The sequence below is a fragment of the Bombyx mandarina genome, chromosome A1, assembly GCF_030267445.1.
Source record: "Bombyx mandarina strain Sakado chromosome A1, ASM3026744v2".
In the NCBI taxonomy this organism is placed as follows: Eukaryota; Metazoa; Arthropoda; class Insecta; order Lepidoptera; family Bombycidae; genus Bombyx; species Bombyx mandarina.
Window position 1 is genome coordinate 13299230 of NC_143234.1, and position 22021 is coordinate 13321250.

The window sequence follows — 22021 nt, forward strand, 5'->3', positions numbered from 1 at the left end:
CAGATAGCATATAGGATTGGATTGGAGTACCATCATACTCAATGTAATGTATGTAATATGGATGGCACCATCATTATCATCATATTCATTTCTACCTAATGTCTAAAGGTCTACCGTTACTAAGGAAATTAAAGTCATTCAGGAGACCCGTTGTAGTGCCCTTTGATCATAAATGTAAGGAAACAAATTTACTGCGGGATGAGTATGAGAAGATACCAATTGAATAATAATTTAAAACAAATTATGTATTTACGAAATACTATATTAAAACAGGTACATCCTTTTTTTTCACATCGTGTGGGACTTAGTTCCCAATAAAAGCCTACTACATCGGCCAATGTCGTAACACTAAACTTTTATATCCCACCAAATTACCATCGTAAATTTTTAAATTCAAGACAACTTCACCGTTAATAGGAATAATAAAAATAACTAAATGCATACATAACAATCGAAAGTCAAATAAATAATAATCGCACTCGGAGAACGGGCTAATTGCCGACCATGACAGCAATACAACGGGACCGGTACGTCTGGTGTTCAACGTTCAGTTGATCAGTTGCTCCGCCGCCATGGGTCGCGCTTTACGCTCCTTCGCGGCCTATGCCAGACCTATACAGCTTCAAAGCACACGTAGCTCATCGTCATGCCCATTCTCTAAGCGGCAACGTTCCCAAATAGCCCCGACCGCGGAGTTAAATGAGGAGATATTCGCAAACGCCCGTCCCTACTCCGAAGTTCCCGGCCCTAGACCTATCCCTATTTTGGGGAATACGTGGCGAATGGTCCCCGTTATAGGGCAGTTCGATATATCCGAGTTCGCGAAAGTGACCAAACAGTTTCTGGATACGTATGGCCGAATCGTTCGGCTCGGCGGTTTGATCGGAAGGCCCGATCTTTTGTTCGTTTATGATGCTGACGAGATCGAGAGGATGTATAGGAGGGAGGGACAGACCCCCTTCAGGCCTGCGATGCCGTGTCTCGTCAAATACAAATCGGAAGTCAGGAAGGATTTCTTTGGCGAACTCCCGGGCGTTGTTGGCGTGTAAGTTTTCCTGATTCGTTACAATAAATAGTTTGTTTAAAATTAAACGGTCGATCGAAATGGTAAATTTAACTTTATTATCAACAGTTTCAAAAAGTTATACTGTTAGATTGCTTAATTTTTTCAAAGATCAATAGCATTTATTTGTAATTAAAAAAGTGATCTAGAAAGTTATGTGAAATTGTTTCTCAATTTTTCAATTGCACTCAAAACGATATAAAAACTTTATAAGACTTTGAAAAGGAATGAATTTTGCTGTAGTATTATTGTGTTATCTTCTAAATTAACAGTGTATCATATTAAATTACGATTAGCGTGTGTGTGTGTGATTAATGAAAAGCAGAGATGTACCGTTATCCGCGGCGCTGCAACTTTCACCGTCACAAAGATTACTTTTGTACCGACAAGGCCAAACCGGATTTTGTGTCATAAAACTCAGTAACAGAGCTTGAATAAATTAGTGACGAACTTTTTTTATACAACGACCTACATAGCGCCAGGAAGTCTGTGCTTAGTGCTAGTAAGTCTTTGCTCATTTCGTTCTACTATTATAGTATCGTATGATCGAAATTCGACCATAATCAAATGAAGATTTAAATGAATTTTACGTATTCGCTTCTATTCAGTTAAAGACATTTTAAAAAGAAACGAAACTATTTTTATTTTGTTGGTAACACTAAAGACTTTCACGAGATAAAAAAAAAACTTTAATTTATAGAACGATTCAAGGAATCAATAGACTCTACAACGAGAATGCTACTGCCCACCTTAAGATATTAGATGTAAATCTGACATTTTCCTATCCTCCCATAAATTGCTTCGTTCGAAGAAGAAAAACATTTAGCAAATCCCAAACCTCGCACAGAGACTTTAATGTGTTTTGTCAAGGTCGTGTCGCTTTGACATTTAACATGAAGGAGATACAAATTGAAAATTATGCTTTTCAATGAGTCGTGAAAGTCCTGTGGATTTTGTTCAAAAAGGTATACACACATAAACACACAGTCCCCCTCCCTCGATCACACAATTTTGATATCTTTCCCTACCTATTCGCTGGTAGCCTAAGTGGCTATTCCAACTTCTCGTGGACAGATAGGTGAGCTCACGGGCTCAACCGGAGAGTTTCTAACACAACCTGCTCACGCAATTTTGATAACAAGCATCGCATGGCCACCGTCCGAAAATGAAAGGGCGAATTTTCGGCGTCTCTGTTATACGCGCCATTCATTATAAAAGCAAAAAAGAGACAAAATATTCTCGTTTTTGAAGTATGTAGGTTAATTAACTAAATGACACTGTCATGATATTTTGAAATCTTCAAGCAGAAACGTGATATTGTAAAACCAGTCCTTTTATTTGATGGATTCCTTAAAACGGTAAATGATTATTAGTTTTACGGACGAATAGGCAAAACAGTTGTTTAAATAAATAAATAGAAATTCAACATTAAATAAATTATAGTTTCATTCATAAATTATTGGATAAACAAGACCACAAGGCACCAAACCAGAATTTTCTCTACAAGGTGAACCAGAGGCTTATAAACATAAACATATACATAAACAGATATTAATGACACAGAGCAAACAAACCAATTCGCCACAGGAATGCTTGCCCGAAATCATATCCACGATGGGGTGCTAACCATTAAGCCATCGAGTTAACTGTCAGTTAATTCACAACCTATGTCATAGTTTCAATCCTTAATGAAGCCGTCACGAATGCCCATGGCCCATACCATGTTAGATTATCATCGCGTAAAGTAAATTGTTTAGTATTTGCACGTAGGTAGGTACCTATTGTAAACGTGACCTAAGTTATGATGCTAGTGTTTAACTGACGTTACAAATGATAATATACATGAAACCTTGTTGAAGTATAAGTTCATTGTACATTACAAATCAGACAACTACAAATCTGGCAGCACCAACAAAACTCCCAAATGATTAATGTCATGTTACAAAATTTAAACCGGCAGTATGTAATTGTTAGCCAAGCACTGTCACGTTTTGTTGGGAATTTGGTATTGTGACAATTATAAATTAATTTCCCTATTTTAATCGCATTTTGTTCACAGATTTTAATTTATTTGCGTGAAAAACGAACTCTCTTTCTAGATAGTAAGCCTAAGTTAATCCTTGTTACATAAAAATATCCATTATTGGAAATCCCGTCGATATTGAATCGATTTAGACATTTGGAAGATTAGCCGGAACAAACAGAGAGAGAGAAAAGAAAAAGTTTTCTTGGTGATGTGTGACTTTCAGTTTTGTTTCAGTATTTTTCGACATTAGAGGCTTTAGATCGATTCATGGTATCAAATTTGGATATTATATATTTTATTTGGGTCAAAAAAAATTTTTTTTTTTGATAAATGGATGAACTATCTCACGGCCTGGTATTAAAGAATTATAGAAACGCCGAGGCTATACAGCGTGAATAACGCAATCAACAATGAGAAATGAGGTAGAAATATCAATTGTATTGTACATAAAACGGGTTTCCCACTCTTTTTAACCGGAACGCAATCGAATGTTTCGCGACAGAAATAGGTCAAGGCCACCCAAAAGTTAACCATAGACAATTATTGATCTACAGTTTATTTTGTTTAATTTCCTTTGTTCTTTTTAACCATTAAGTTTGTTTAATTTCTTGTTGAAACATATAGTTTAAATAGCATACGTGCAATTATTTGGTTATGTAAATTATATGCTAATATGCACATCTTTAGAATTACAGACGGTAAACAATGATGTTTAGGTCATTGTCCGCAAAATGTAGCATAAAAGTAGTGCTACAAAAATCAACTTTCTAGTATAATAAGAAAAAATAATCCAATTATAACGAAAATTAATGTAAATCAATTATATCTAAACTAAAAAAGTAAACTAAGAATTTTTGTTTCTCAAAATGGTTTTCTATAATTATTTTGAGGTTATATTCTAAAGATGTTGAAGGGAGCTAGATATGCCCATGTAGCTCAAAATCTATGCAAACTATCCGATAATTCATAAAAAGAAACCTTGCTTGTAGTAGACACTGAAAAATAAATTTGTATTCCATTATGGTTCTATTTAAACAGTCTCCGACAAAGAAACTCAAGACTAACAATTGAGAAAACGGCAACAAGTACCTACAATGTACACACATAAAAATAAATATTTCCTCTACGTCCAACGTAAGCAAATTATTGTTTAATAACTAAACATCACCTTTGTGTGATAGTGGGGTTACTTCGGTTGCAAGAATATCTGAGAATAGATTTGAATTTCTAATACCTTAATTTAAATGCTAATTATAAATATTAATAAGTAAAAGTTGTGGTATTATTAAAAGATTACAAAAAGAAACGAATCTCTTTTTCTTAACAAAAATAATGTAAGTTTTATCGAAGAAACCTTTTGTATGTTCGAAAAGGAACTTCTTTACCTTCAAGGGTTAAATGAATATCATAAACAGATTTTAAACTATGATTATACCTATTTGACGTGTATTTAATCAAAGCTATTTTGTGATTCGTATTTATATATTCTATATAGAAAATGTAAATATTCTATATAGTCTCAGCTATCGATGAATGTGCTAATCTGTAATTATAAAATTGAAACATTAGTTAAAATTTATTCACGATGTTCATAACATTCATTGTTATTTTTCTTCGGCGTTGCACTCTTGACATAGAGGTCATGATTGTAACATTTGTAACGAAATAGTTGGCTAATATAAAGTTTCTCACTAGCCGACATTGGTCTCAGTCGGCAGTAGCTCAACACTGGTATAACCGTGCGGGGTCATCGACCTGTATTTTGTTAGTTTTTTGTTTTTGTTTTTCTTATAGCCAAATGACACTTGGTCCACTTGAGAAGCAGGCCACGGCGAAAGCGTACCCCGTATGACGTGATATACATGTTAAATTACTTCAAGTGTAACGAATGAAAGTTGAATCCAGATTTAGTAGAGTTATACTTTTGCCAAAATATACCAGAGTATTTTGTGAATTGTCATACCTGTACTACACGAAATTTATGATTGTTTTTCGCAAATAACGGAGAACTGTAGGCCGATGTTTTAAAGTCAACCTTGTAGCATATTAATTTAGGACACATATTATGAAGTGACCTTCAAAAATTCTTATCAACACCAATGATATTGTATTCTCGTTTTTGCTGTCTCATGTTACACTTTGGTACACTTATGTCACTTACTAAGCGGCCTTCGTTGTATTGTGCTAAAATGAAAGCTAACAAATATGACATTGGTAAAGACGGACGTCCAATGGAGAAGCGAAGTTATTTGTTAACATCTACGAGAATAGCTCAGGTTATGTTTCTGTAATATAATTTGGTTCAATATTTTTTGATGATTCAATCTCTAATTGATTTTTTAAGAGTCTAACGTTGCGTCATTGACTCCATTTGTCAAACGATGTTGAAAAATAAACTTATTTACGCATTTAGACAAGGTTCAAACTGCAACACGTGCCTATACATAACCTATAGACCGCGTTGCCGATCCTGACATATAAGATTGGGGCCGTCTTTGCACTAAAAAAAGAATGACATTATTGTTTTGAAAGTACTAAGCAAATCGGTTTTCGTACTTCGCTTGGGTCACCTTAGCGCGTTGTTAGCCAGCCTAAATTCCATTGTTGTCCATCATAATACTCCTGAATTAAATTAAAAACTAGCGAATATCAGAATAAAGAAAGGGCGGTCCTATTATTTAAAGTTCATGTTCCGAGCTATGATTGTCTTATCAAAAAGGCATCAATACTTAAAAAGATAATTTACGTTACATGTACTTTAAATTTGTAATAAATAAATAAAAATAAATAAATAAATAAAACTCGAGAACGGCTGGACCGATTTGGCTAATTTTGGTCTTGAATTATTCGTGGAAGTCCAGAGAAGGTTTGAAAAAATATGAAAATGCTCGGAATCATATAAAAACAAACAATTTTGGTTTTCCTTTAATGTGTCCGTTGGACGGATTCCTTTTTTTGTTTTAAGGTTATTTAATACAAAAGTTTAGTTCTTTTATTTCTCGATTGAGGCACAACAAAGTTTGCCGAGTCAGCTAGTAAGTACAGAATAAAATAGTAGTAGGTGAACCGTAGCTTATCTTTCGGTGTGTTATAAACTTTGCGATAAGTTTACACTTCAATTTGTATGTATGTTAAGTTTATTGACAATTATTGTGAATGGCTGGAATCGGATATGTGTAATATTGTGATATAGTAGAAATTCCTTTATAGAAAAGAGAACAAGCAAATGTTTATAAATAGTTAAATATTTATTTATACGTAATACCAGGTTTTCTAATTATAGATCTGCTTTTTGAAAGAAATCGTTTTCATTGAGCATCGTATGTAGTTTGTTTAAGTATGTTCTAGAAATCTGAAAGTATCCATACGTCATGTATATATTTATCTTCAGAACTATTCATACATAATCGACTAATATCGGCTTCGTAGTCTTATCTCTGTCGCACGAAACATTAATAGTGTATTTTTTTTTATTGCTTAGGTGGGTGGACGAGCTCACAGTCCACCTGGTGTTAATTGGTTACTGGAGCCCATAGACATCTACAACGTAAATGCGCCACCCACCTTGAGATATAAGTTCTAAGATCTCAGTATAGTTACAACGGCTGCCCCACCCTGCAAACCGAAACGCATTACTGCTTCACGGCAGAAATAGGCAGGGTAGTGGTACCTACTCGCGTGGACTCACTAGAGTTCCTACCTCCAGTAAAACGATCGCATCCTACCGCGCTTTACCAACTGCCCTAGAAACGTCCTTACGGATCCATCAGATCCAACAACCCTTCCATTAGACGCCTTCAGCTCTAACACTAGGAGTAGGGACCCTGGTAACGGATTCGTCGAACTCGGCAAAGAGTTCGACGTGCAACCTAATCTAAACATCGTCCCGCTGAGTTTCTCGCCGGATCTTCTCAGCGGGTCGCGATTCCGATCCGGCAGTAGATTCATTGCGAAGCAGCTATCCCTGAGTTGTTAGGTCTCCCTTGGATGCGCTCGGGTAGTTGTTAGCAAATTCCGACCCTCCTGGCTGGGTCCTTGCTCGCCCACTGGTCCTTGTCCGGATCACCAGTAATCCCTCAATCATAAAAAAAAACTTTAACAACGACTGTAAGGTCACATAGGTAGTATGCGACAGAGATAACGCTCTACAAAGCCGAAATTAGCCGACAAGTATCTTTCCAAAAGTCGATGTGCAGTATTTATCGCCAGGTGCTGTAATATTGAGTTGTGAAATTGTATATTTCAACTAACATAATAAACCCGCTCTATAGAGTTGCGAAAAGATGTACAATTCCAAACGCTTTTATTTGAAATACAAAAATTATGTATTCCGTCGGCCAATGACCAAAGATCATTTTTATAAATTACTAGCTGACCCGGCAGGCTTCGTAGTGCCTCAATCGATAAAGACTTAAACTTTTGTATAAAATAAACTTAAAACAAACAAAAGGAATCTGTCCGACGGGGGACACATCAAAGGAAAAACAAATTTGTTATTTTTATTAAATTCCGAGCATTTTCATATTTATCTACCTTTTAAACCTTCTCTGGACTTCCACAAAAATTCAAGACTAAAATTAGCCAAATCGGTCCAGCCGTTCTCGAGTTTTAGCGAGAATAACGAACAGCAATTAATTTTTATATATATAGATTTTCGTATGTAATTGTTATTTAAATATATTATTGAAATCGTGATTTTCCAGAACTTTCCATTGACAAACGCTGTAGGTACTTAATAACTATCATTCGAACCATACGTTGCGACAGAAAAACAGATTTGACGTCCGTGGCCTAATGAACGTGATTGCGCGATACGTCGTAGGCAGGTATTAATAATTTTACATTTAACTAAGAAGATTTTACATCGATCTGCTATGATCAATCAAGTTTCTTTGAGGAATCAATAAAGAATACGTACTGTAGCCGTGTTGTATAACGGATCAACGCTAATAGCTGCTGCTGTATATGTCATGGAGAAATTATCTTCGATATTTCTAGAAATAATCTAGGGAAATCCACTAAAATTCAAATTCAGACTTTGAACTTCATAAAGAGTTAAGACTGGTTTGGAAATGTTACTAATAAAAACTTCTATTATGTATTTACGTTCGTATCTTTAGCTATTACGTTCTATAGCTAAGAAACTCCACCAACCCGTGAACCAATTTGTTACAGGATATATTTATTTGTTGGCGTCAGCACGGAATAGATAATTAATTGTCAATTATAATTAAATATATTTAATAATTATTAAATTATTTAATAATTAAATTAATTATCGATTCCGTGGGCGTCAGTGTGCTTAGTGCGAGCTTTTTAACGTTCTCGATCGTGTAAAAGTTAACTTAAATTCGTATGCAGTTGGAACAGCGCCCCTAGCGACAAAGGAAGGGAAGCTAAACACACAGTCTTCTAAACCAAAAAATTCATATGCCGAAATTCGTCCGCATAATATAACTGATGTTTCGTTAGCACGATGATACAGCTATGTTTGAAGGTGAGATCGTGTGCCAATATCCTTAGATCCAAGGACTTTGTGATTGTTATAGTGACACTAGCAAACCCGGCGAGCTCCGTTTCGCCACCAGATGGCTTCATTTTATGTAACATTTCGTTTGGTGATTAAAAGATGAAGAATTTTTTTTGTTTGTTTGATATTTGAAAAGGAAAAAAAAAATTTCATTTCACAACAGTAATGAATTCATTTCGATTACAAAAATGAAGTGTTATTTAGTTGAACTTCTCTAAGTAAATGAAATTGAATCCAAAGTAAATACTGAATCGAAGCGTTATACGGTCGCTCAGCTGGCGATCTTCTTGTATACCTTACTCACAGGTGGGCTGAAGCCTTGGAGAGCAAGGGCGAGGCTCTTGCTGTGAGCCTTGATATCGCGAAGGCCTTCGACAGGGTCTGGCATAGGGCACTTCTGTCGAAGCTACCATCTTACGGAATCCTCGAGGGTCTCTGCAAGTGGATCGCTAGCTTTTTAGATGGGCGGAGCATCACGGTCGTTGTAGATGGTGACTGTTCTGATACCATGACCATTAACGCTGGCGTTCCACAAGGTTCGGTGCTCTCCCCCACGCTTTTCATCCTGTATATCAATGACATGCTGTCTATTGATGGCATGCATTGCTATGCGGATGACAGCACGGGGGATGCGCGATATATCGGCCATCAGAGTCTCTCTCGGAGTGTGGTGCAAGAGAGACGATCAAAACTTGTGTCTGAAGTGGAGAACTCTCTGAGGCGAGTCTCCAAATGGGGTGAATTGAACTTGGTTCAATTCAACCCGTTAAAGACACAAGTTTGCGCGTTCACTGCGAAGAAGGACCCCTTTGTCATGGCGCCGCAATTCCAAGGAGTATCCCTGCAACCTTCCGAGAGTATTGGGATACTTGGGGTCGACATTTCGAGCGATGTCCAGTTTCGGAGTCATTTGGAAGGCAAAGCCAAGTTGGCGTCCAAAATGCTGGGAGTCCTCAACAGAGCGAAGCGGTACTTCACGCCTTAACAAAGGCTTTTGCTTTATAAAGCACAAGTCCGGCCTCGCGTGGAGTACTGCTCCCATCTCTGGGCCGGGGCTCCCAAATACCAGCTTCTTCCATTTGACTCCATACAGAGGAGGGCCGTTCGGATTGTCGATAATCCCGGTCTCACGGATCGTTTGGAACCTCTGGGTCTGCGGAGGGACTTCGGTTCCCTCTGTATTTTGTACCGTATGTTCCATGGGGAGTGCTCTGAGGAATTGTTCGAGATGATACCGGCATCTCGTTTTTACCATCGCACCTCCCGCCACCAGAGTAGAGTTCATCCATACTACCTGGAGCCACTGCGGTCATCCACAGTGCGTTTCCAGAGGTCTTTTTTGCCACGTACCATCCGGCTATGGAATGAGCTCCCCTCCACGGTGTTTCCCGAGCGCTATGACATGTCCTTCTTCAAACGAGGCTTGTGGAGAGTATTAAGCGGTAGGCAGCGGCTTGGCTCTGCCCCTGGCATTGCTGAAGTCCATGGGCGACGGTAACCACTCACCATCAGGTGGGCCATATGCTCGTCTGCCTACAAGGGCAATAAAAAAAAAAAAAAAAAAACGTGTCCGCAAATTATCCGTTTCATTGAAGTGCTCTTTGGTAAACCACATTTTTTGTTTTTTGGTCTGACGTTAACACAAACAAAGCGGATGGTTTCCCAACTCGTGAACACGCAACGTATAACCCATGTGAAAAACAATGATTTTCTAAATTTATCCCGCAAACACTAAGCGATTGGCCTTGCGACTTGTTAATTGTCATTGCGAACGCAAGGCGAACTGGAAATTGCAATCGTTTGAAGTCAAACGGAAGATCAGTCGGAATCATTGGTATTCGAGGAATACATACATTTTCACCTGCGTACTTTCCGTTAATAATGGTTGCCTCAATCAAATTCGGCATAAGTCTTTTTACCGAAAGTCGAGTACCGTTGCAAAGTCGCGGTGGATTCAAATTACGCAATATCATAATAACTGTACCAACTTTGAGTTGCAAGTTATGTGGTGGAAATCCTGGTAACTCCAGAGAGTTCAAAAACTCCGTTGGATAATTTACTACATCATCGGGATTTGTTATGGAATCAACGGATTTGTATGTCACCAAATCGCCAGCAATTTTTGATTGAATGGTGAAATTCAGTGCGTGTACATCACTATTCTTTGCGGCAAGAATTGCTCGTTGACTTAACCAAGCATAATTCTGATAATTCTCACTAATGTTTGGGAAAACATTTTCAATAAGAGCTAATTGAGAGTCTACAAATCGGCAAAAGTCGTTGGTAAGAGTAATTAATCCAGATGTCGCATCAACTGGGACTTTTCCATTTCCAACAGATAACAATTGTTTGGAAAATTATGCAGCACTTTGATCATTTTGAAGTTGAAGTCTCATATTAGTGGTTATCGATAATGTTTTTACGTTATTCCATAAAGGTGATGCCTTCAGGCAAGCATTCAATTCATCTGCAGGCGTTCCACGGGGAATTACTGGCAACGTCTGCCTGAAATCGCCTGCCAAAAATATCATCAAGCCGCCAAAGATGTTGTTATTTCGCCGAAGATCCTTCAGTGTGAAGTTAAGTGCTTCAAGTGATTTCTTATGTGCCATTGTGCACTCATCCCAAACAATGAGCTTGCATTGCATCAACAATTTTCCCATTGCACTGGATCGGGAAATATTGCATGTTGGAGTATCAATTGTGTTTAAATTGAGTGGCAACTTAAGCGCAGAATGTGCAGTACGACCGCCATCTAGAAGAGTCGCCGCAATTCCAGATGATGCTAACGCCAAAGCTATATCACATCTTGATCGAACAGTGGCCAAAATCAATGAAATGACAAATGTTTTCCCTGTTCCTCCAGGTGCGTCCAGGAAGAATAGACCACCAGTATTATGGTCCACCGCTTGCGTTAATGTTTCGTATACTTGTTTTTGCTGTTCATTTAGCAACGGCACATTATTTCGAACGAATTCCTGCAATGTATCAACATTGTATTGCAGCTCTCGATTTAATTCTTGGTTGAATGCATCGTGCATCGATCGATTTGGCGCAATCATTCCTACTTCAATCAGTAGCTTGTTTGCAATAGTCAAGCATTGATCCTCAATCAGAATCAATCCTTCATTGTAGATTTCATCGGTTATTTGGATGTCAGGATTATTCGTTTGAATGCGCAAGCGATGCAAGATATCTTCACATATGTCGTCTTTGAATTTGTTCCATAACTGAATTGGTTGTGAAGGAAAACATATGGTGATGATAATTGCGAACAGCGTTCGTATTTGGTACGCATTTGATGAAACAACTGAATCCGCAAGTGTTAAATCCCAATGAGAATCGTTCTCCAGCAAACCCAATAGTTGACATGCTTCTCGATATGTTTGGCATTGGTGGCCATTCACAGTTTTCAAATGCGCAAATGATTTTGGTCCACGTACATTTACCAACAGCAGTCGCAAATAAAAACATTCATCATTTCTAGGATGAACAGTATACATGCGACCTAGTGCATCAGTGGAAAACACCTGTGGCCAATCTGGAACTGGGGTTCCTTGTTTGCGACGTTGGAATTTCTTTGTTGATTGATTCCAAGTGTAATACTTGGGCATTTCAACGTACATCAGCGTCGCTGCGAATGGATCTGCTTCACACATTGCAAAGAAGCTAGTCAATGTTGTCGATGGTGGTCTTTCAGCTCGTTGTGCCGCATTAGCCTCAGTAAAGTAAGCTCTTTGGCCATTTTCCAAATGCACTGCTAAATGTACAACTGTGGGATATCTTTCATGAATTTGAAATGGCAATAATCGCCACAGTGCTTCATTAGTACTGACGTATCTGTCCATTTGGAAGTTACTGATTTCGTCATTCGCATTTTCCGACGCAATACCAAACACAGCCATGTCGCTGCCTTTTGTGACGTACTTGCACAAATATTTGATTGATTTGGCCGAATGACAAATCTCAACGTTTGCATGTGTTTCGAAAATTCTTGATAGCAGCGGGCAATATGGTACAATGAATTCATTTCCGATCTCAATCTCTTGATTTTGAACTTTAACTTTGATAGTTCGACCATTATTTTCTTTTGAACGCCGACGATAAACTGGATATCCATCGTTCCCTGTGACTGTTTCAGCAACTAACGGTCGCGGATATCGTTTTGTGCACTTTCCATCAGCCATGCAAGGCGATAATGGATTTAATGCACCGCACGGTCCATGCACCATCTGTGTTGTCACAATGTCGTGTAGATGGGGATCAGTGACTGGATCAGGAATTTCAGCTGATATGATGTCATCCACTTCATTTGAATGTAATTTGTTCAGCAACCAGATTAGGATATGAGCATGCGGTAGTCTACGCTTCTGCCATTCCACCGAGTACATATAACAGCGTGTGTCACCAAAAACTCGATACTTAGTAAGCACATCCATCATAACCTTGAGTTTTTGCTGAAATACTCTGGCGATTATGTCATGGCGATCTTGCGGTTTTTGGCCCGGTTCTAACTCACGTTCAATTTCCGTCCACTTCGGATTGCATGTGAACGTAATAAATAAATCCGGAGTTCCATAATTTCGCACGTACGTCATAGCGTCTTGAGCGTATTCGTGCATGTGGCGTGGGCTTCCGATATAAGATGATGGGAGAATCGTCAGACGTCCAATGTTTTGAACATCACCATCTGAATGAATAGCATCACGCAAGTGTATATAGTCCTCAGATCGTAGCTTTGCCTGATTGAATCGGATGAACGCTAAACGTTCAGTCTCGACTTTGACATACATGTCGACAGCGAATTGCTGGAATAGCCGACGGCACTTCAGAATGGCATTCTTCTCATGTGTACGAATCATCATACGATACGCATAGTAATTCATTGCGCTTAGATTTTTATTCGTTGATACGCCTGAAAATGCAAAGTTAAATGAATTGTTAATGGAAACCAATAATAGCAATAATAGCAATAATTAGTGTGTGAATATTGTACCTGTAATTGGATCGACCATCTTCAACGTGATGTCGTATCCGTCTTGCCCTTGCCAATAAATGATTGGATATTGTAACGCATCGTACAAACGATGTGTCTCGTTTACACGATGCATGATATTGCTTCTTCGCTGAACGACAATGTCTCGCGATTTAGTTGGATCGCCAACAATAATTGCAGCAACATCATTAACGGTGGGTGCATTGAATCTTCGCACATGTTCACCTGTTGGGGTACAATCCGCTCTTATGACAAATTTGTGCGTATCCGATGGCATTCGTTCCAATGCTGTTTTGAACATATTAACCACAACATTATTAGCGTGAAAAAATGCTTGCAACTGTTCAATAATTCGTCTCTTTAACTGTTGAGTTCCCTGTATATTGCACCGCACATTCAGCTGATCCACCATCGACGAAATGAAATATATTTGCAGAAATTGATGCGGTTCATTTGGTGTTGGCACCATTGAACCATGCAAATGATATATTTGTCCTTGTATCTGTAATTGCAAACAATCATTTGTTGAAGAATACGGTGTAACTTCTGATCGTGTGATGGTGTAGTGTGTGGTGTATATGTAGTTGTTATGTGTTGCAATTCATTGTGTTGGTGTGAGTGATTGGTTATGTGTTTTGTATCTTTTACCTTGCAAGTCGGCATGAAGCCGCCTTCTCGAATGATATTAGCGCCAAAGGAAGTCATGCGAAAGCAGTTATTGTATTCAAGGATGTGTTAAAGAAAATGGCTGGAATCGGGATCAGTTCCATCGAACAATGGTTTCAGTGGCTGTGGTGGTGTAAGTAATGGATCTAGTTTGACTTTTCCACTTGCGCAGCACAATCCAGCCGTTTCTCTTTTGAACTTTAACGCATTGCAATATCGGCATATAGTCGTCATTGGTCCAATATCTAAATTTTCATCATCACTGTAGTTCGCAGTGGGATCATATTGGAATGCCAAGCGATTGTATGATGCCAATGATCTTCGTGTGCTCACGCGTTGTCTCAATCGGGTATTTTCTCTTATTATATTTTGTCTTTCTTCGCTTAAGTTCTGTGAATACACTTGTTGCTGGCTTGCATGTCTTGTGCGGCGGCCGATGTTCGCACGTCGTCCTCTAGGCATTTTGGCCTATGGACAGAGTGGTGAATTTAACTTCAAATGCACGATCCACATAATTTACACAGTTCAACTTAGGACCTTAAAGACAAATGCCTGCTGTTGAAATTGAATCAAAATTTGCACAATACACGTGATTGATTTGATGCTTTCCAATTGAAATGTTAGGAAACGAATAACTAATTTTTTTTACTTTTTTTTCACAATTTCACAGTAAACACAATACCGGTTTGTCATATGAAATTAACTGGGGGCTTATTCCGCCCCGACTTTAGAAAACGTCACTTTGATGGATGTCATTTTGATAACTTACAAAACGCTTAGAAACGTTTTGAAATAAGTAGCGTTTTACAACATTTTAATTTGTTACTTTATATTCTTTTTAACGTAAATCAAACAACATATAAAATAGATTATACTGATAATAAACTCAAAGCTAAGAACCCAGGAAAAATAATCATAAAGCTAAATTTCTGATTGATTAAATTCTTATTTTAAATCTAATTACTAAACGAATGTTGTTTGTGTCATTAAGTGATTTTTTATGCTTTAAGGACAATTCAATTGATTAGTAGTACACAATAGACAGTTGTCAAATAAATGTGTTGCCGCTGGCGCGTTAATAAAAAAGATTTTCCCGCTTTTCTGTTGAATTTTTTCCTGAATTTTCTTTGCTATAAACCTCACGGAGCCCGAGACCTTTCCAACGAATGCAAAACCGTGGAAATCGGTTCGTGCGTTCTGGAGTTATAGCGTCAGGAAGGAAAACCCGACTTATTTTTATATAGTAGATTACAAAAATGGATTTGCTTTTACGAAGCACTAGTAAGGGAACGTACCCATACTACTTGACCTATTTTTTTAGTTTTTTCGACCTCTCCCTCCCCTCGGTGATCACTCTTAATATATGCCAAGACCCCCCCTCTCTCCCTTTAGTTTTCACGTAGTAATTCATAATTATGATTTTTAATCATTTCACAGGCAAAAATTGTAAAAAGAAAAGTTTGGTTCATACTCGTCTTTATTGCATAAGACTGCATGCACACTTAAATTACTAGTAGAATTATGTAGTGTGAGTTTACAAAACGCTAAACACTGCGCGCTATATTCGAATATAGGTCGAAAAAATACGAGATTTCTCTCACTAAAATCGACTACGTGACAAAAACCTGAGCCACCCCCCCGCTCCTGTGACTGACCGTAGTATTTTAAAGACTCCGCTCCCCCCCCTAAACGGGTCACGTAGTATGGGTACGTTCCCTAAGTACGGAATTCACGTGTATAGAATTCACATGTACAACAAATAGAATTCACAAGAGTATTTTTTTAATTTTTTTATTGCTTAGAATTAGTATGATGCAAATACGTGGCCGGCCCGTTCCGACAAGGTGTGGTCTAGGGAACGTATAATTACGAGGTATATTATTGAAGAACTACTTAATTTTAGGACAATTCCAACTAAATTATAATGATCAAGATATCAATACCGGCTTATGAAGATAAAAGGAAAGAACCAAAATATATAAAATATAAACATTAAAACTAATTTCTTCAGACAAGCGTCGGTCAAAACGTTACAGTACCTATTCGTAATAATTTGTATCCATCGGAAATAATGTAATCTAAGTATATAAAAATGAATTGCTGTTCGTTAGTCTCGCTAAAATTCGAGCACGGCTGGACCGATTTGGCTAATATTAGTCTTGAATTATTTGTGGAGGTCCAGAGAAGGGTTAAAAGGTTAGATAAATATGAAAATGTTCGGAATTAAATAAAAATAACAATTTTGTTTTTCCTTTCATGTGCCCCCCGTCGGACAAATTCCTTTTGTTTGTTTTAAGTTTATTTTATACAAAAGTTTAGGTTTTTTATTTATCGATTGAGGCACTACGAAGTCTGCCGGGTCCGCTAGTGATTAATAAAAAACGCGAGTTTTTTTTATTTCTCGAACAGGCATACGGCCCACCTGATGGTAAGTGGCTACCGTCACTCATGGACGTCAGCAATGCCAGGGGCAGAGCCAAGCCGCTGCCTACCAAACAATATAAGCTGCCTACAAATAATTATGATGAAACACAAAAATGTCTATATAAACGTCACGAATTGTATCAAAGTAAAAGCTAGCAGGTCCGCATTGCTATTGAGATGCCGTTTGTCGCTTGCGTGACGGTATGCGTTGAATTGTAATTAGGATCACGAATACGCATCAATGAACTGACGACGTTCGGAATTCTCTTTTGCGGACAACTCGCGACACTTACCCGCGGCCTTATCACGTAAAAATTAGCAACAGCAACAATTTTGCAGATGGTTTGCAGACGAGTCGCGACCGATCGCGTAACGTCAAATTGTTTCGTATCATTGACCGTGATTGTTGTTTTTTTTATTGCTTAGATGGGTGGACGAGCTCACAGCCCACCTGGTGTTTAGTGGTTACTGGAGCCCATAGACATCTACAACGTAAATGCGCCACCCACCTTGAGATGTAAGTGCTAAGGTCTCAAGTATAGTTACAACGGCTGCCCCACCCTTCAAACCGAAACTTATTACTGCTTCACGGTAGAAATAGGCAGGGTGGTGGTACCTACCCGCGCGGACTCATAAGAGGTCCTACCACCAGTAATTATGCAAATTATAATTTTGCGGATTTGATTTTTATTACATGTTATTACTTCACCGTGGAAGTCAATCGTGAACATTTGGTGAGGACCTATTTCATTAGAAAAATTGGTACCCACCTGAGATTCGAACACCGGTGCATCGCTCAACACGAATGCACCGGACGTCTTATCCTTTAGGCCACGACGACTTCAAGGATAAGTACTTGATGGATAAGTTGTGGTCTAAAAGATAAGTCTGTCGGCGTATTTGTCTCGAGCGATATGACAGTGCAATCTTCCAATCCAGCATGTAAGCCCTAGTAAGGAATAACACCGGTGTGATATGAATAAAACCAGAAAAAAATTAAAATTGCGTAATAACTATACAATTGAGGTATACAACTCAAGTTTCGAGGTGCATTAATGTTGCGATGCCCATGGGCTCCAGTAATTGCACCGGCTTAATGCAAATCGAAGCAAATCGAAGCAAATCGAAGAGTTTTCTCAATGGTATTTCACACGTGTCATCTATTTATAGACTAAACTATCAGAGACTGTTATAGACGCAATAAAACATAGCACTTACGTAAGCGTTTGTCTTTCTCATTATTTGGGGAAGTTCGTAATTTGGTTGCCAACTGGATTGTTCTATTTAGGGCGATCATTATACCATGACTTTAAAAAAATTGTTTTTTTTTTTAATTTACACTCATCTGTCAATGTCAATTTGTATTTTTCATTGTACCTAAACTTAGGTTTCGCGGGCAGTTTTTTTTCTCTGGTCTTTTGGCTTCGCGTTCGGCACGGCAACCGAAGCATGCGAGAGTAGAACCGATTAAAACCTCCTTTTGCCTAACAACTTGTGTCCGATCTTCGAAACGATCTTCAAAACTCACCCGAGAAAGGCTACTGGAATAAATTCAAAATTTAGTTTACTGTGAAATTTATATAGAATTATATTTTTTAATACGATATTGTTATGTCTTTGGAAGATAACGATAAAAGGAAGTTCTTCCATCGAGCAGATGAAATTGCTCTGTAGACCGACGTTGCGATCGGCGAGGGTTTATACCAGGTGGACCTAACGCGTAGGCCATCTCACGGGGGAGCTCAGCCTGGCGAATTTGCTAACACTAGCCCAAGCAAGGGCAGTGCTTCGTAGAATTTATAACCAGATCGGGAACGCGACCCACTGAGAAGATCCGCCGAGAAACTTAGTGGACTGCCACAGATGTTGTTGTTTGGAACTTGTTTAAGTGTAAGCCTATATTGAAAATGACGTTAGACAGATTCAGGCATCGGTTAAATATTTTTTGTTCTATCATAGTTACCGCCGCATGGCTATCCGAAATGGGAGTGTGTTATAATTCAGTTTGCGTAGTATTGTCAAGGTCAGAATTGATGTGGAATTTCTTTATTTAAGTTTGCTCTCAAATTATTATTAGTGAGCAATCATATAGACTAAAAACCAGTTTTACGGCAAATCTGCGAAGTTTTTAAGGTGCCCCTTTTCTGCTACTGGAGATTTTGTAGTTCATTTTCATTCATTTTGGACAATTCTCGGGCTTCGAAAGGATTTGGATAGAGTAAAATTAACCGAAAGGTCGATTGTGAAGTCACTTCCGATATTTTATAGAACAAGCCTACAACGCCTACGCTTTTGACAAAACAATCCAAATTAATATTGGTAACGTGTGATGTTATATTATAGGGCAAATTTCTGTGTTTTACAGTTTTATTAATTTTTTCACGTATTCAATTACCGTTCAATTATCTTACATCAGCATTAACCGTTTGTGAAATCAGCATGATTTCTGATCAGATACCCTAATTACCATCATTACATGCGTGTCAGTAATGGTCTTAATCTGCCCACCAGTGACGTCACACTAAAGGTTTCGTTATGCTGTGGTTATGTTACGTTTTGGGGTGGCTTGATAAAAAACAGTTTATTTTCAAGCCACCTATCATCAGCTTCCCTGTCATCTAAGAAATTTTTAATTTCATCAACAAAAGGCAAAAGTGTCTCTGACAAAAGGCCTCAGATTTGATGCTACGAATTGCAATTAAGTTTTCGTATTAACGATCCAAGCTTATAACAATTAATATTGCAATTGTGATATTAACTAACACGGTGGTGCAGTAGCTAGCAGCCCTGACTAATGCGCCGCGGGTCGTGGGTTCGACTCCCATATCGGGCAAATATTGTGTGATGAACAAGTCTGTTTGCTCTTTGATAAATTTTTAAAGTATATTTATCAGTCTCTGGTACACAGAGAATTCTAATTTGAGGCCGCATGATTTGTGACTATGTGTGATTTTCCCCAGCTCTTTTACTATTGTTATATACATTCTTCTGTTAGCGATTACATGCGAAATAGTTTATATGACTCATATATACAGTCGTACCAGCTAAACTATGAATACGAAGAGCCTTTGATTATCATGGCGATTGCAATCGCGTATTTTGTTCGCTCTTGCTTCGGGCGGTTTCCTTACAAATGGCGTAATTTAAAAACAAGCCAACATAATAATAAAATGATGGGTTTTTCATAAGCACGCGATTTATATTCGTGAAGCAGTTAGTCGATTTGAATTCGTTCTTTAACGTGTTTATTTAACTCGTAAATAGCTATATTATTAATGAGATTACGTTACATACTACATACCCGATCCTGTGGACCCAATAGTAAACAGTCGACGTCGCCCTAAAGACGTCATTACGGATCGTCCCGATCCATTAACGGTGCTTTTAGGTACCACAGACACCGGTCACACCCACGTGTCCTGGTGAACCCACGTGTCCTGGTGAAACTGGAAAGGCCTTCGGACCACCAGTAAACTTTCAATCATAAAAAAAAAAAAAAAAACACCGGTCACCGTCCTCGCCGAACCCATCGCTTGCGACGAAAGGCTCGGCGAGTAAATCAATCCATAGACACAGCCCACTGAGTTTCTCGGCGGATCTTTTCAGTGGGTCGCGTTTCCGATCCGGTGGTAGATTCTGGGAAGCACTGCTCTTGCTAGGGCTAGTGTTAGCAACACTTCCGATTTGAGCCCCGTGAACTCACCTGCACGTTAAGGCGAAGCTGAAATAGTCTCTCAAGGCTATCATTAAAAAAAGTTACATACGTGTAAATAGATGATCGGTCTTCTTGTTATATACAAATAAAGATTAACTATACGAATTTGTAAGTTTTATTAATTGAATTTATTTTTGTACGTGTTAGGTGAAACTGCCGTAATGTTTCAGATTGTGTTTTTCTTTACAAGATAATTTAATTAAAAGAAAATTGCATATGATTTGCATATTATATTTTGAAATATCCACGATTTATTCTATTAGATTCGTTAAATCGTGAATTAATAAGAATTTTTAAAGGTAACGGTTGGCTAAGGGTTGGTTCAAATGAGATTGTTGGTTAAAATCTTTGGGCCCGTGGTCTGCTCCCAAAATCTACAGGCCTTTAAGTCCCACATATCCCACGTGCTCCCTATGCGCTTGATTAAAGGTTAGGTTATCCGAAATCAAAAGAAATTATTTTAAAAAAAATCTCTTGTTTTAGACACGGTGATCAATGGCGTAGATTTCGTTCCAAGGTTCAACGACCCATACTCCAGCCTCAAACGGTGAAGAAGTACGTGGCACCAATCGAGATGGTCACGGAGGATTTCATTAAGTACATGGTAGACGCGCGAGACGAGAACGGGGACTTGCCTCATGAGTTCGACAACGACATTCACAGATGGTCTTTGGAATGTGAGTGTTGGAATTTAGCTATTTATGTAGTTGTAATGAAATACTTCAATAGACCACTTCCCTGGTGAAACTGGAAAAGCCCTAGGGCCAAAAGTAATCAGGTGGGCCCACCAGGTGGGCTGTGAGCTCGTCCACCCATCTAAGCAATAAAAAAAAAGATAATAAATAATTAAGCATTAAGCTTCAATCTTACTTTTTTTTTTTTTTTTTTTTTACCTATGCTGATAGCCTTGAGAGGCTAGTTCAGCTTCACCCTAACGTGTGTAGGTGAGCTCACGGGGCTCAAACCGGAGAGTTGCTAACACTGACCCTAGCAAGAGCAGTGCTTCGCAGAATCTACCACCGGATCGGAAACGCGACCCACTGAGAAGATCCGGCGAGAAACTCAGTGGGCTGTGTCTAGGGGTTAATTCGCTCGTCGAGCCCTTCGTCGCAAGCGACGGGTTCGACGAGGACGGTGACCGGTGCTTGTGGTGCCTAAAAGCACCGTTAATGGATCGGGAGGATCCGTAATGACGTGCTTTGGGCGACGTCGACTGTTTACCATTCGATCTACAGGATCGGGTATGTAGTTTCCAGCGGCCACGACAAGAGGGTTCTCATGTCGTGCCGCCTTCTCGAAATGGCGCAATGATGCCGACTGTAGATACTTACTGACAGAGTCGAGCTCCAGGTCATCGTGGAGATCCACGTTCCTCAGGAACCATGGTGCTCCGACGGCTATCCTGCAGAATCGGGATTGAATCTTAATGAGTAGGCCTCACTGTAACAGTAACAAAGATCTTATTACTATAATATAGCAGTAGGCAGTGACTTGATGACATTGTTGATGTCCATGAACGACGTTGACAAGATTTTTTATTCTTTATTGCTTAGATTGCTTAGGTAGACGAGCTCACAGCCCACCCGGTGTTAAGTGGTTAC

The 22021-nt window shown here is 38.7% G+C and overlaps 2 protein-coding genes across 2 annotated transcripts in view; one reads left to right on the forward strand and one right to left on the reverse strand.

Moving 5' to 3' along the window:
- The first annotated feature begins 535 nt into the window (after positions 1–535).
- The window catches only part of LOC114246256 (putative cytochrome P450 301a1, mitochondrial), a 32430-nt gene continuing 10944 nt past the window's right edge, over positions 536–22021 (forward strand). The window contains exons 1-2 of the mRNA XM_028178713.2: positions 536–1045; positions 20904–21097. Of these exons, the coding sequence (XP_028034514.2) occupies positions 573–1045; positions 20904–21097 (667 nt within the window). The 5' untranslated portion in view covers positions 536–572. The remainder of the gene's footprint in view (positions 1046–20903; positions 21098–22021) is intronic.
- Positions 10314–13769, reverse strand: LOC114246253 (uncharacterized). Its single transcript, XM_089739244.1, has 2 exons — positions 13616–13769; positions 10314–13534 (listed from the first exon to the last, which is right to left on the reverse strand). Exons 1-2 carry the CDS (start codon positions 13728–13730, stop codon positions 10977–10979), a joined length of 2673 nt encoding a protein of 890 aa, XP_089595370.1. The 5' UTR covers positions 13731–13769; the 3' UTR covers positions 10314–10976.

Coding starts and splice junctions, on each gene's coding strand:
- LOC114246253 (XM_089739244.1), bottom strand. CDS start 13,730: ATGCATCGTGTAAACGAGACACATCGTTTGTACGATGCGTTACAATAT. Junction 13,535..13,615: donor GATGGTCGATCCAATTACAG/GTACAATATTCA, acceptor TTGCATTTTCAG/GCGTATCAACGAATAAAAAT.